Source organism: Salmo trutta, chromosome 29 (assembly GCF_901001165.1).
Source record: "Salmo trutta chromosome 29, fSalTru1.1, whole genome shotgun sequence".
NCBI lineage: Eukaryota > Metazoa > Chordata > Actinopteri > Salmoniformes > Salmonidae > Salmo > Salmo trutta.
Window position 1 is genome coordinate 45296740 of NC_042985.1, and position 16701 is coordinate 45313440.

Consider the following 16701-nt stretch of genomic DNA (forward strand, 5'->3'; position numbering starts at 1 on the left):
CCACATACAATGTTAAAACCGGTTTGGGATAGGGGCAGTATTTTCACGTTCGGATGAAAAGCGTGCCCAGAATAAACTGCCTGCTACTCGGGCCCAGAGTCAAATCTCAAACTGTTTGAATGATGTCTGTGAGTATAACAGAACTCATATGGCAGGCAAAAAACAGAGAAAAATCCAACCAGGAAGTGGGAAATCTGAGGCTTGTAGTTTTTCAAGTGATTGCCTATCCAAACTACAGTGTCTGTGGGGTCATTTTGCAATTCCTAAGGCTTCCACTAGATATCAACAGTCTTTAGCACCTTGTTTCATGTTTCTATTGTTACTGGGGAGAGAATAAGAGCCCATTCAACCAGTGGACTGCCTGAGACCTATGAGTTGTTTACTGCGCAGTCACGCAGGCACACCGTTCCTTCTTTTTCCTCTGTAATGAATACGCTATTGTCCGGTTGGAATATTATCGAAGATTTATGTTAACTTCTATGGGCTACGTGGGATGCTAGCGTCCCACCTGCGGGACACAGCCAGTGAAATATCAGGGCGGCAAATTCAAAAACAACAAAATGTCATAATTCAACTTTCTATTAACTATTTTACACCATTTTAAAGATACACTTCTCCTTGATGTAACCACATTGTCCAATTTCAAAAAGGCTTTACAGCGAAAGCAAAACATTAGATTATGTTAGGAGAGTACATAGACAAAAATAATCACACAGCCATTTTCCAAGCAAGCATATATGTCACAAAAACCCAAAACACAGCTAAATGAAGCACTAACCTTTGATGATCTTCATCAGATGACACTCCTAGGACATTATGTTATACAATACATGCATGTTTTGTTCAATCAAGTTCATATTTATATCCAAAAACAGCATTTTACATTGGTGCGTGATGTTCAGAACATGCATTCCCACCCAAAACTTCCGGTGAGTTTACTAAATTACTCATCATAAACGTTGACAAAATACATAACAATTATTTTAAGAATTATAGATACAGAACTACTTTATGCAATCGCTATGTCAGATTTTAAAATAGCTTTTCAGCGAAAGCACATTTTGCAATATTCTGAGTACATAGCTCAGCCATCACGGCTAGCTATTTTGACACCCACCAAGTTCGGGGCTCACTAAACTCAGAATTACTATTAGAAAAATTGTATTACCTTTGCTGATCTTCGTCAGAATGCACTCCCAGGACTGCTACTTCCACAAGAAATGTGGTTTTTGTTCCAAATAATCCATAGTTATGTCCAAATACCTCCGTTTTGTTCGTGCGTTCAGGTCACTATCCAAAGGGTAACGCGCGAGCGCATTTCGAGACAAAAAAATTCAAAATGTTCCATTACCGTACTTAGAAGCATGTCAAACGCTGTTTAAAATCAATTTTTATGGTATTTTTCTCGTAAAATAGCGATAATATTCCAACCGGACAATAGTGTATTCATTCAAAGAGGGAAAGAAAAAACAGCGTGCTCACGTGAATACGCATATCCAATCTCTTTGTCACCAGGCAGACCACTGACAAACTGAGCTACTATACTCTGCCCAGAGACCGAAGACGCCTCAATCCACTTTCCGAAGGCTTTAGAGAGCCAATGGAAGCCTTAGAAAGTGCTACGTAACCCCACAGATACTGTAGTTTCGATAGAGAATCAAAAAAAGAACTACAAATTCTCAGACAGGCCACTTCCTGCTTGGAATCTTCTCAGGTTTTTGCCTGCCATCTAAGTTCTGTTATACTCACAGACACCATTCAAACAGTTTTAGAAACTTTAGAGTGTTTTCTATCCAAATCTACTAAAAATATGCATATTCTCATTTCTGGGCAAGAGTAATAACCAGTTTAAATCGGGTACGTTTTTTCATCCGGCCGTGAAAATACTGCCCCCTTTCCCAAACAGGTTAACCTGTTGAGGATAGACGTTCCACTAGCGGAACCCCGTTCTGCCAGCGGGACCCCTAGCCAACAGCCAATGGAATAGCAGGGCGCAAAATACAAAACAGCAAAAATCTCATAATTCAAATTTCTCAAACAATCAACTATTTTACACCATTTTAAAGATAAACTTCTCGTTAATCCAACCACATTGTCCGTTTATATACCACAAAAAAGGCTTTACGGCGAAAGCATAACATTAGATTATGTTAGGACATCACCTTGACAAGAAAAACCACAGCCATTTTCCAAGCAAGGTGAGGCATCACAAAAACCAGAAATACAGCTAAAATGAATCACTAACCTTTGACGATCTTCATCAGATGACACTCCCAGGACTCAATGTTACACAATACATGTATGTTTTGTTCGATAAAGTTCATATATATATCCAAAAACCCCATTTTACATTGGCGCGTGATGTTCAGAAAATGTATTGCCTCCAAAACTTCCGGTCAATGAGCACATCAATTTACAAAAATACTCATCATAAACATTGATAAAATTTACAACAGTTATTGAAAGAATTATAGATACACTTCTCCTTAATGCAACCGCTGTGTCAGATTTCAAAACAGCTTTACGGCGAAAGCACATTGTTCAATATTCTGAGTACAGAGGTCAGCCATCAAAGCAAGCTATACAGTTACCCGCCAAGTTCTGGAGTCTACAAAACTCAGAAATAGTATTATAAATCTTCACTTACCTTTGTTGATCTTCGTCGGAATGCACTCCCAGGACTCCCACAAGAAATGTTTGTTTTGTTCGGTAAACTCCATATTTATGTCCAAATATCTCCTTTTGTTCGCGCGTTCAGATCACTATCCAAAGGCAAAATGCGCGAGCGCAAAACCAGAGACGAAAAGTCAAAATGTTCCATTACAGTTCGTAGAAACATGTCAAACGATGTTAACAATCAAGCCTTAGGGTCTTTTTAACTTCTTATGGCTTGGGGGCATTATTTCGACGTCTGGAGAAGAGTGCCCAAAGTACACTGCCTGTTACTCAGGCCCAGATGCTAGGATATGCATATAATTTGGATAGAAAACACTCTAACGTTTTCAAAACTGTTAAAATAATGTCTGTGATTATAACAGAACTAATATGGCAGGTGAAAACCTGAGGAAAATCTATCCAGGAAGTGGGATTTTTTTTAATGTGGGTAGTTTTCAATTGAATGCCTATAAAGTATCTAATAGGTTAGGACCCAGATTGCAGTTCCTATGGCTTCCACTAGATGTCAACAGTCTTTAGACATTGTTTCAGGCTTGTTTTTTCAGAAGAATGAGACCTTTCTGTCAGTGGACTGTAGAGTCATGCAGTGCTGGTTTGCGCACGTGACCGAGTGCCTGCCCTTCGTTGTTTTTCCTTTCTATTGAATACGATATTGTCCGGTTGAAATATTATCGATTATTTAGACAATTGACAACCTGAGGATTAATTATAAACATTGTTTGACATGTTTCGACAAACTTTACCGGTACTATTAGGATGTATTCGTCTGCATGTTTTGACCGCCTTTGAGCCAGTGGATTACTGAACAAAACGCGCCAACAAAACTGAGTATTTGAGATATAAAGAGGGACTTTATCGAACAAAACAAACATTTATTGTGTAGCTGGGTATCTTGTGACTGCAACCATATGAAGAACTTCAAAGGTAAGTCATTAAATTGATCGCTATTTCTGTATTTTGTAATTCCTTTACTTGGTTGTAAAATGTTTCTATGCTTTTGTAAGCGGGGTGCTGTCCTCAGATAATCGCATGGTATGCTTTCGCCGTAAAGCCTTTTTGAAATCTGAGAAAGCGGCTGGATTAACAAGAAGTTATTCTTTAAGCCGATGTCTAACACTTGTATCTTTTATAAATGTTTATTATGACTATTTCTGTATTTTGAATTTGGCGCTCTGCAATTTCACCGGATGTTGTCGAGGTGGGTCGCTAGCGGAATGCCTGCACCAGGCAATGCTGCCAAATACTAATTGAGCTTATGTAAACTTTTGACCCACTGGGAATGTGATGAAAGAAATAAAAGCTGAAATAAATCATTCTCTCTACTATTATTCTGACATTTAACATTCTTAAAATAAAGTGGTGATCCTAACTGACCTAAAACATGGGATTTTTAGTAGGATTAAATGTAAGGACTTGTGAAAAACTGAGTTTAAATGTATTTGGCTAGGGTATATGTAAACTTCCGACAACTGCACATCCCGTAAAAAGTAAATATGTTTTTGTTTGGTTATCTTTTAGAAATAAAACATTTTCCTTCTTCAGAAGTTACAGCTAGGCAGGCTGACGTTAGTTAGCTAATAAATTTGCTATCTATCATACAGTAGGCGTATATTAATAATTATATATTTAATATAAGTAGACTTGCACTCATAATTGACTGTAGCCCATATAAAGCACCCACAAGCTACAGGTGGCTGAAAACACAATCATCGTGGGATGAACGAGTGATGAATTTCTGGCCAAGGGTGGACCATTTAAAAATAATTCCTTCCTCCCTCGCACCTTTCCCTGCAAGTGTAAACTCATCAGACATAATGATACGTCATCAGAAGTGTCCACTTAATTTGAGGGCTGAGGGGATAGGGTGTGTCTTTTAAGTGTTTGGACTGCAACCAGAGTGTTTGCCAATGCGTTGATCATGTGACCTTTAAGCGAAAACCGCATCTGAGAATTTGTTTTCACCGGAGGACGCCCTCGTTCGGACTTTTGACCCCCCCAAAAATTGGGTAAAGTAGATCATACACAGATTATACATACTTTGTTATAACCCTCATGGACATGTGAATCCATCATGTAATTTCGATTTTTAACGGAAACACATATATATATATGGTTTATTTCCCATTTTAAAAAAACGAAAATAACGTCTGATAGGTGGCATCTATACGCTAAATTAATTTGAGGACAGGTCGAAACACATGAAACATTCATGGACATTTAGCTAGCTAGCTTGATGTTGCTAGCTAATTTGTCCTGGGATATAAACATTGGGTTGTTATTTTACCTGAAATGCACAAGGTGCATTTTTTCCTGGATTTTTGCAGAATTTTTACCCATTCTGAGTCACCCAAGATTGTGTGTTCTCTACTCCGATAATTAATCCACAGATAAAAGGGTAAACCTAGTTAGTTTCCAGTAATATCTTCTTCTTTTGTGGACTTCATATGGCGGTTAGCAACCAATACTAAGGTGCATTACTACAACCGACTGTGGACCTCAGTTCAGCTTTCAATCACCCATGTGAGTATATGCTCTTCAAAACCAATGAGGAGATGGGAGAGGTAGGACTTGAAGCACATCATGCATCAAAAATAGAACCAAGTTCTACCCAAAATTACAACCAACTAATTGCAGCATTACCGCAAAAATGGAAGAGGGAAAAAGTAAGGAATTTATCTGTTGGCCCTGCATTAAAGACCACAATTGGTTTCAGATAAATAAAAAAGTATACTAGTTTCATTTAATTTAACGACCAAAAAATGTACAGCCGTGCCAAATAGATTGCAAAATAGTTGTGAAGAGATATTTGAGGTACCGATTCCATGGCACATGGTTTATGAACTGATACGCAAAACGACACCGAATTCGAAATGTTGAATTTTTCAATTTAAATAATTATACAGAATTCTTGCAACCAACAGAATGTTATTTATATGGGGGATTCAACCTTCCCAGCACTGCAGATTTACTGCGAAGAGGCAGAATCATTCGATAATTTGCTTTGGTACTGTCCATATGTAGCTTGTTTTTGGTCACAGGTCCAGGAATGGTTGAAGAATTGCAATATTTACCTGGAGCTAACCCTGCGGACAGCACTACTGGGTGATCTGAAAAGTCATAGTCAGTCGGACAATAATATAATAATACTTTTAGCAAAAATATTTATTTTCAATTTACAATCTGTAGGAACAATGAGAATAGAAAGGTTCAGAACTTTTGTGAAACATCACAGCACAGTTGAAAAATGTATAGCAAATAGAAATCCAATATGGATGGTGTTAAGAGATAGATGGGAGGGATTGAATGGAGCTGAAGGTTGGGACTAATAACAACAAGATAACGAATGTAAAACATACATAATGTGCCCGTAAAACGTATATAGGTTAAGAACTTTTTGAAAGAGCAGTTTGAAATATATGGCAAATAGAAATCAAACCGGATGGATATCATACATATATGGGAGAGTTTGACGGTAGAAGAAGGACAAGAGTTAAAAACAAACAAAATAAAACTATTGTAAAATAGACTGTGTCCATAAAATGTATATAGTATGTATGAGATGGAAATACAGGTCTGTGTATGTATGTATACAGTGGGGGAAAAAAGTATTTGATCCCCTGCTGATTTTGTATGTTTTCCCACTGATAAAGAAAGGATCAGTCTATAATTTTAATGGTAGGTTTATTTGAACAGTGAGAGAAAGAATAACAACAAAAATATCCAGAAAAACGCATGTCAAAAATGTTATAAATTGATTTGCATTTTAATGAGGAAAATAAGTATTTGACCCCCTCTCAATCAGAAAGATTTCTGGCTCCCAGGTGTCTTTTATACAGGTAAGGAGCTGAGATTAGGAGCACACTCTTAAAGGGAGTGCTCCTAACCACAGCTTGTTACCTGTAAAAAAGACACCTGTCCACAGAAGCAAACAATCAATCAGATTCCAAACTCTCCACCATGGCCAAGACCAAAGAGCTCTCCAAGGATGTCAGGGACAAGATTGTAGACCTACACAAGGCTGGAATGGGCTACAAGACCATCGCCAAGCAGCTTGGTGAGAAGGTGACAACATTTGGTGCGATTATTCGCAATCGGAAGAAACACAAAAGAACTGTCAATCTCCCTCGGCCTGGGGCTCCATGCAAGATCTCACCTCGTGGGGTTGTAATGATCATGAGAACGGTGAGGAATCAGCCCAGAACCACACGGGAGGATCTTGTCAATGATCTCAAGGCAGCTAGGACCATAGTCACCAAGAAAATAATTGGTAACACACTACGCCGTGAAGGACTGAAATCCTGCAGCGCCCGCAAGGTCCCCCTGCTCAAGAATACATATTCATGCCCGTCTAAAGTTTGCCAATGAACATCTGAATGATTCAGAGGACAACTGGTGAAAGTGTTGTGGTCAGATGAGACCAAAATGGAGCTCTTTGGCATCAACTCAACTCGCCGTGTTTGGAGACAGGAGGAATGCTGCCTATGATCCCAAGAACACCATCTCCACCATCAAACATGGAGGTGGAAACATTATGCTTTGGGGGTGTTTTTCTGCTAAGGGGACAGGACAACTTCATCGCATCATTTGGCGGGGCCATGTACTGTCAAATCTTGGGTGAGAACCTCCTTTCCTCAGCCAGGGCATTGAAAATGGGTCGTGGATGGGTATTCCAGCATGACAATGACCCAAAACACACGGCCAAGGCAACAAAAGAGTGGCTCAAGAAGAAGCACATTAAGGTTCTGGAGTGGCCTAGCCAGTATCCAGACCTTAATCCCATAGAAAATCTGTGGAGGGAGCTGAAGGTTCGAGTTGCCAAACGTCAGCCTCGAAACCTTAATGACTTGGAGAAGATCTGCAAAGAGGAGTGGGACAAAATCCCTCCTGAGATGTGTGCAAACCTGGTGGCCAACTACAAGAAACGTCTGACCTTTGTGATTGCCAACAAGGGTTTTGCCACCAAGTACTAAGTCATGTTTTGCAGAGGGGTCAAATACTTATTTCCCTCATTAAAATGCAAATCATTTCATAACATTTTTGACATGCGTTTTTATGGATTTTGTTGTTGTTATTCTGTCTCACTGTTCAAATAAACCTACCATTAAAATTATAGACTGATCATTTCTTTGTAAGTGGGCAAACGTACAGAATCAGCAGGGGATCAAATACTTTTTCCCCCCACTGTATGTATATAAAAATATATATTTGCTAAATATATATGGGGGATTGGAAGTGATGCAGTCAATTATATTTAAGCATGCACGTGAGCAGGTATGTGTAACAGGTGTGATTGAATAACAGGTATGTGTACATTTATTTTACAACGCTTGTGCGCAAATTGCAGGCGATGTGGTCAGCATGTTATGCCTCGATTACACCTACAATGATTTTGCACTTTGGTACAACAGAAGTACATAAACTTCCAATGGAACGCTGCACTTGCCTTGCAGTTTTGCGTTGCAGAGGCAGTTGACGTGCGTTCTGTGTTGGATTTATGGAATATATTCTTCAAACTGTATGCCCAGGCCGCTTGACAGAAATGGTAGCAGGTGGTTTATGAACTTTTGTTGCACACATATCCAGACGATGCTGCGTTTCATTGTTGGTGTGATCGAAGCGTTAGTGGAAGGTAGCGATATAGTGTATCCAATATCAGACCAGGGTGACCGCTGAAGCACAATTATTGCACCAAAAATGTACAACTACGGCATTGACTTTTAAATTTTTTTGTAAAGAAAATCCCAAAACAACAACGAACAATTCACTCGGATAAAAACGGAATCACTTTGAACACTTCCAAGTCCCAACTTCGGCAGACAAATTTCACAGTCTCGCTGAAGATTCTAGCCACAATCACAATAAACTAGCTAGCTGGGAAAGGCTCATTGGGACGGCTGAACCACAGATAGAACCATGAGACAGATTATTTTATCGGATGTATAAATCATCCGTTTTGCGAGAGGAAGCCCACTGGCCGGCAGTGGGTGAAGCAGGAACGAGATCGATTTTGGCTGACATTCTGCACATTTTCTCATCGATGAAACATTTGATATCAATACAGTTTTCTATTCCCTACAATCTGTTATTTGTTTTAAATCGCGTTGTTTAGAATGAGTGCAAATGCGAATTGGGTTATTGCACACGCGCACTTCACAGAGGAGGCGTTCCCTAACGGAAATATGCAGATGTCTGCTAGAACGCGCCAATAGGATCTCGCTAGCTCGTGGTTGTTCTGCCCACTATGACTCATTCGTTCCCATTGGACATGACAGGCTGTGGTCTATCTTGGTTCAGTTGAACAAATCTTTGACTGAACCGAATCCGTTCGTATCCACTCGACATACGTCATCAATTTTGCCACCAGGCGTGTCCGTAGCATCTCGCTTTCCATCTCCACGTTGTCTTTACGATATGGCGACTCTGTGTGTAGACGGCTGCCCTTCGCTCCGAAAAACAGGTTTTTTATTGTTCAAAACGAGCATTATTTTTGTGTTTCTATTTAATCCGTCTCTAACCACTCGGCTGTATTCTGAGGAGGACTCGGTGGTTATACTGACAAGCGCGACTGTCAAGCAGACTTTGCTCAACTCTTCCACCGCTTGGCTGGTCCAGTTCTACTCATCATGGTGTGGTCACTGCATCCAGTACTCTCCTACCTGGAAGGCACTAGCTGGCGATGTAAAAGGTGAGTCTTACGGATATTTAGCTAGCTAGCACGGTCACATAAAAGGTTTGCTAGCCTTTTGTAAATTATCTTTCCCTGTTGTATTTCTGCTATATTCTTAGAAGATAGCTAACAACGTTAGCTGGCTAATATTATTAGCTGGTTGATAACTAGCTAGTTTAGTAGCTTCCTTAATTGAGTTTGAATTAAAATGTGATACACTAGTTAGCTAACATTACAAATAACAATAACGGCAAGCTTAGTAATAATGTTAGCATTAGCGTGCATGTTTTCTTAGCTAGCTATTTGGATCTCGATGTTTTTTCCCCTCATCTGCTCTTCTAGTCCGTCAACATATGGTACGGTTTAACACCGTGGTTAAAGTTGGTTTGAGATGAGATATTTGCCGAATATTCCTACCGTAAACTTCAATAGGTCGCGAACGATTTGAGCTAACGTTACATACACCGGATGAGGCTCTTTTATGAAGGAAAAAAGCTGTACAACATTGCACAGGTCTTATTTTTAGACAGCCTTGCGCACTGACACAAGTTATGGACAGTCAACAAAGTGCATGATAACAATATTCAAATGTCAATAGCTCTTCCACCACGTGACTTGGCAACCTCACTTCAGTTGTTTGAATACCAATACTAACATACTGTATACTGCACACTTAATGAGTATATGATACTATACACTATTCGTTAATTTTAGTATACTGTAAACGAATGGTAACCTTTCAGTTGAGCGTACTAGCTCTTCGCTTGTCTACTGGAAGTTGATGCTGTTGCTATGCAACCTCTTGCTAGTTTGTTAGCATAACAAATTACTAGCTAGACATCTTTCGACTACGGGTGTGTTTCTAAATTCAATTTGTACTGCCAGAGTGCTCTCTTGGCGCTTTGTAAATTCAGAGTGCACATTGGACACTCTGGTCGAGGAGTAGGGTTGATCTGAGCGTTCTGACCTCACAACGGCAGTCAAGCACCCAAGTCCACTGGCTAATGTTGGCTAGCTTGTTAGCTACTTCCAGACACAAGTGAGAGAACTCCTCGCTCTGACCATTTTACTCTCCCTAGCAGAGCTGATTAAGCTGTTTTCATGTTGTCCATAGCGTTGGTGTCTGTAACTGCTGCTGGCACCAATTTAATTACGCTTTTTTGCAGATGTTTACTGACACCGGCCATATTCAACGGGTGTTGAGCTTTCATAAATTAATCAGTTATTCTGCGTTCTGGCACACTCAGACGAGAGTGCTCTGAAATTGGTGTAGATATCCAGAGCGAATTTACGAACGTACCCTTCATTAACAATGTCCATTGAGAACGCACAACAACTGTACCACTTAGCTAAGCAAAGAATGACGTGAATAATCAAGTCAATAAACGTTGGGTAGTTAGTTGAATAGCATATAATTAATATACTGGCAAGTTTGATGTATTAGCAGGCAACTAACATTAGGTAGGTAGCTAACATACAGGCACATACTGCTCTAATGATATGCGGTTCGTAAGGATAGCGTACCTAACAAATTGTCTGCCAACATAACGTGTAACTTATTTGAAAAGTCATTACTTTATTACATTGCTCATTATTTTCTTAACTTGTGTCATAATTATTTAAAGCAATGAATTTGTTGGACTTCGGCAAAATACACTGCTCAAAAAAATAAAGGGAACACTAAAATAACACATCCTCGATCTGAATGAATGAAATAATCTTATTAAATACTTTTTTCTTTACATAGTTGAATGTGTTGACAACAAAATCACACAAAAATAATCAATGGAAATCCAATTTATCAACCCATGGAGGTCTGGATTTGGAGTCACACTCAAAATTAAAGTGGAAAACCACACTACAGGCTGATCCAACTTTGATGTAATGTCCTTAAAACAAGTCAAAATGAGGCTCAGTGTGTGTGGCCTCCACGTGCCTGTATGACCTCCCTACAACGCCTGGGCATGCTCCTGATGAGGTGGCATCCGCCAACTCCTGGACAGTCTGTGGTGCAACATGGCGTTGGTGGATGGAGCGAGACATGATGTCCCAGATGTGCTCAATTGGATTCAGGTCTGGGGAATGGGCGGGCCAGTCCATAGCATCAATGCCTTCCTCTTGCAGGAACTGCTGACACACTCCAGCCACATGAGGTCTAGCATTGTCTTGCATTAGGAGGAACCCAGGGCCAACCGCACCAGCATATGGTCTCACAAGGGGTCTGAGGATCTCATCTCGGTACCTAATGGCAGTTAGGCTACCTCTGGCGGGCACATGGAGGGCTGTGCGGCCCCTCAAAGAAATGGCACCCCACACCATGACTGACCCACCGCCAAACCGGTCATGCTGGAGGATGTTGCAGGCAGCATAACGTTCTCCACGGCGTCTCCAGACTCTGTCACGTCTGTCACATGTGCTCAGTGTGAACCTGCTTTCATCTGTGAAGAGCACAGGGCGCCAGTGAGGAATTTGCCAATCTTGGTATTCTCTGGCAAATGCCAAACGTCCTGCACGGTGTTGGGCTGTAAGCACAACCCCCACCTGTGGACGTCGGGCCCTCATACCACCCTCATGGAGTCTGTTTTTGACCGTTTGAACAGACACATGCACATTTGTGGCCTGCTGGAGGTCATTTTAGAGGGCTCTGGCAGTGCTCCTCCTGCTCCTCCATGCACAAGGCGGAGGTAGCGGTCCTGCTGCTGGGTTGTTGCCCTCCTACGGCCTCCTCCACATCTCCTGATGTACTGGCCTGTCTCCTGGTAGCGCCTCCATGCTCTGGACACTACGCTGACAGACACAGCAAACCTTCTTGCCACAGCTCGCATTGATGTGCCATCCTGGATGAGCTGCACTACCTGAGCCACTTGTGTGGGTTGTAGACTCCGTCTCATGCTACCACTAGAGTGAAAGCACCGCCAGCATTCAAAAGTGACCAAAACATCAGCCAGGAAGCATAGGAACTGAGAAGTGGTCTGTGGTCACCACCTGCAGAATCACTCCTTTATTGGGGGTGTCTTGCTAATTGCCTATAATTTCCACCTGTTGTCTATTCCATTTGCACAACAGCATGTGACATTTATTGTCAATCAGTGTTGCTTCCTAAGTGGACAGTTTGATTTCACAGAAGTGTGATTGACTTGGAGTTACATTGTGTTGTTTAAGTGTTCCCTTTATTTTTTTTAGCAGTGTATTTTCTGCCATTTACTTCAAATCTGATAATGTTTTGAAGCCATTCCCATTTTCTGAAGAATTGCATTATGGGCTCTAAAAGCACAGAAACTGTCCACTGCTTGTATACTTCATATTTTGGTGTATTGAGTACAACATCTGGGAACTTTTGGCGTACCATACTATTACCAATAAGCATGCTGCATCCTCAATTTATATCAGAAATAGTGCGGTTAGTTTGAGTATGCAAACACAGCTTCAACTCTGTATTAAAGGCTTTTATCATACTTCTGTGTTTTGGAATGCGGAAGCATCCTTTGTTGGGTATGAATAATTCCAGTCCCTTCCTTGGTTACTGAGTACAATCAACAATGGCGGAGGCTAAATCAGTGTTTTTGTTGCTTACTTCTCTGTACTAATAACAACCAAAAGCAGCCGTACATGGGTTTCCATGCATTTCCAAGAAACTTGGTAGAGCGCAAAAAATTGGTTCATGCTGTGAAGAGAGTTGAATGCCCTACGTTTAATACTCTGTGGTACCACCTTCATATGTAGCCTACATTTCAACAAAATGGACTACACTAGTGCGACTGGTCGCAAACTGCTGAAGATCAGAGTTGTCCTGTCCCGGTTTCATTGGAATAACTGGGGGGAAGATCTGCCACAATGGGAATCAGTTTATGAAAGGATGAGCTCATCTCGGAGATGATATTCGTCCCATCCCTTCTTCTGATGAAGACCTGGACGAGGACGTCTTTCTAGAGATTGCAGCAGCAGACTACAACTACACGACGACTCCTCCCGTGTACATACACATTGCGTTCTATGTCTAACATTCAGCATTATAATATTAATGTAATTCTATGTCAATACACATCAGCTATGTAAAGGATGCTGCCATTACTAGCAACATTCAAACATTATGAAAAATAGGAGCTAGGCTAACGTTACACTAGTTCTATTAAAGGTAGACCAGTGATTAGCCTAACATGCTGCCCACACTGGTCGCATCGCGTGCCCGAGGGTTGCAAAATAAATGTACTCGTACATGTTATTCAATCATTGCACCCACACTGCTCGTGCGCGCCAATGAGTGTCTGCGTTGTCAGGTGCTAAAATAGAAGTTTATTCTATTTGTGATGCAGAACGCGCTGCAAGTCCTGCCTCTCCCATTTGCTCATTGGTTTTTAGAAGCATATACCCATGTGCCATCTTCTCATTGGTTTTTAGAAGCATATACCCATGTGCCATCTTCTCATTGGATTTTAGCAACATATACCCACGTGAGTGAGTGAAAGATGAACTGAGGTCGGTTGTGGTAATGCACATTATTAGTTAGTTGCCAATCGCCATGTAAAAGAAGCCTGGAAGGAGGCGAGATGACATGAAACGTTTCGGTTGACAGTTTTATGTGTGGATTAATTGTCGGAATAGAGGACCTTGTGTGTTTCAGGTAAAATAACAACTCATTGTTTATATTCGGACAAATTAACTAGCAACAGCAAGCTAGCTAGCTAAATAGCACAAATTAATGCTTTTTGACCTGTCCCCAAATTAATATAATTGGTTCAGAGTTTGTTTTGATATTTCAACCTGCTTGTCATGTTTGGTGTGGGGGGGACAAAATCAGTTTGCGTACACGCGCGTCCGGTTTGGGCATTGTGTAACTCAAGTAAAGTCAGCTAACCCACATTTTCATTTTTTTGGGGAAAGATTTTATCTACCTATTTTACAAGAATAGTGTCATTTTCATTAGTGTTTACCCTCCTACTTATCCACAGTGCTTAGGCTTTAATGGGGTCATCTATTGATTTTACCTTTGTCCCTGATGTAGTCATTATGAAAAATGTCCAAACATAACTAAAATATGATCTAAATCAGGGTAATCTAGTCAAGTCACTTTTAACAACAGGTGCACTGGATGCTGCAGCAGAAAGGATCAGGGAGCTCGAACATCAAGTCCAGAAACTGAGAATAAGCCACTCCCCTCAGTTACAAGTCAACAGATTCTGTGCTTCTGATGAAGATTTTTGATTCTATACCCATTTCCAGTTGGAGATTTTCACTGCATCTAAGCTGGTCCAATGGACAGAGAATGGGACTACTAACTGGTCTGGAAACAAACCCCAGTCCTAACCGCAAGTTGCAAATCATTGACAAGTTCTTCCTGTATTGCTGCCATTTAGCTTTAGTATTAAAAATGAAGGTCTTGTCTGACATCTCTAGAATAAGTGTCTCTACTGTCAGCCGTGTAGTCATCATGTGGGCCAACTATCTTTTCCTAGTCCTGGGTTCATTGCCTATCTGGATGACCAGAGAGCATGCGATTGTGATGATGCCTGACAAGTACCAACAGCACAGTCCAGACGTCAGTTATCATTGACTGCACAGAAATAAGATGTGAGAATTCAACATCCTTACTCTTCAATCTGAGAGATTCTCCTTTTATAAGAACACTAACACCTTCAAGGGGCTAATCAAGATTGCCCCATGTGGAGCAGTTACCTTTGTCTCTGAGCTCTACACCGAACCAGTGTAGAGCTCAGAGGACCAAGGTAACTACTCTCTGACCGAGACATCAAAAGGCTGTCAGGAATTGTGGAGTTACTGGAGCCTGGAGATGGTATCATGGCTGACAAGGGATTCACCATTGAGAGGATGCTGGCTGATTTGGGGCAAAGCTAATCATTCCCCCGTTGAAGAGAACAGCAATGAGGACACTGAAAGTATGCAGGCCATAGCTCGTCTGAGGATTCTGGTTGAGAGAGCCATCAGAAGAGTCAAGGAGTACCACATCTGGGAAACAACAGTTCCACTCACCTTGGCAGGGACTGTAACCAACTGCTGCTTGATGACCAAATACTAAGGGTCACTTGATGTCGAAGGACATAGACGAGTATGATCAATATTATCCCTTCAAACCCACCTTCTACTGTCCTACACTGTTTCTGTTCAGCTCTGCCCAAATCCTTAAGATGAAAACAGTGACTGACTGTTGTGTAAAAAGATTTTGTAAATTAGTTTTAGTAAATATGTTATTTCTTGTTGGTAATTTTTTTTTTTATGACAGTCATTTTCAATCACCTTAACTTGTATGACCATTGTAAGTCAGTCATCTTATGGCATTCCCTGTGACAATCAGTTCTATTCGGGAATTTGTTTGGGGAGACTGCATTGTAGACCCCACCCGGTAAATAGAGCCATTGACACTTCAAATCCCTTCAGTTGCACACTCTTCAAAATGGTCAAACATTGTTTAAAATAGAGCCAATGTTTTAAAAATAAACACCATAAAACAGTATCTTGTAGGCACACACAGAGCTCTATCAGTAATGCAGAGCAATGTTTTGAACATTGCAATGTTTTTTTGTTTTTTTTTACACCTGTAAATTTTGTTTTTCCACAATATTTTTTATGGTTTTGTTTTTTTACACAAGAACAAGGTGTCTAAACTCTCGGACGCACACACAGTTCCAGCATTAAGTGTAAAGCTGTCTGTTCTCGTCTTTGTTGCTATGTGCTGGGTGGCTAAAGATAAGTCACACTATCTGGCCTTGAGAAGACAACAGCAGCATTATTTACATCATTTACAATTACATCCCTTCAGGCCATTCTCAGATACTCATCCATGTACAGTACCAGTCAAATGTTTGGACATACCTACTCATTGAAGGGTTTTTCTTTGTTTTTACTATTTTCTACATTGTAGAATAATAGTGACATCAACACTATGAAATAACACATATGGAATCATGCAGTAACCCAAAAAGTGTTAAAAAAAGTTTTAACAGTCTTGAAGGAGTTCCCACATGCAGAGCACTTGCTGGCTGCTTTTCCTTCACTTTGTTGTCCCAACTCATCCCAAACCATCTCAATTGGGTTGAGGTTGGGTGATTGTGGAGGCCAGGTCATCTGATGTAGCAATGTCCATCAACTCTCCTTGGTCAAAAAAACCTTACACAGCCTGGAGGTGTATTTTGGGTCATTGTCCTGTTGAAAAACAAATGATAGTCCCACTAAGCGCAAACCAGATCGCCGCAGAATGCTGTGGTAGCCATGCTGGTTAAGTGTGCCTTGAATTCTAAATAAGTCACGACCGTGTCACCAGCAAAGCACCCCAACACCATCACACCACCTTCTCCATGTTTCACGGCAGGAACCACACATGCGGAGATCATCCATTCACCTAC

The 16701-nt window shown here is 40.8% G+C and overlaps 1 protein-coding gene across 2 annotated transcripts in view; it reads left to right on the plus strand.

Annotated features, from left to right (window-relative positions):
- Positions 1–8996: 8996 nt before the first annotated feature.
- qsox2 (quiescin Q6 sulfhydryl oxidase 2) overlaps positions 8997–16701 on the plus strand; it is a 70687-nt gene continuing 62982 nt past the window's right edge. For both annotated transcript variants that reach the window (XM_029722337.1, XM_029722338.1), the window contains exon 1: positions 8997–9361. In XM_029722337.1, the coding sequence (XP_029578197.1) occupies positions 9088–9361 (274 nt within the window). In that variant the 5' untranslated portion in view covers positions 8997–9087. The remainder of the gene's footprint in view (positions 9362–16701) is intronic.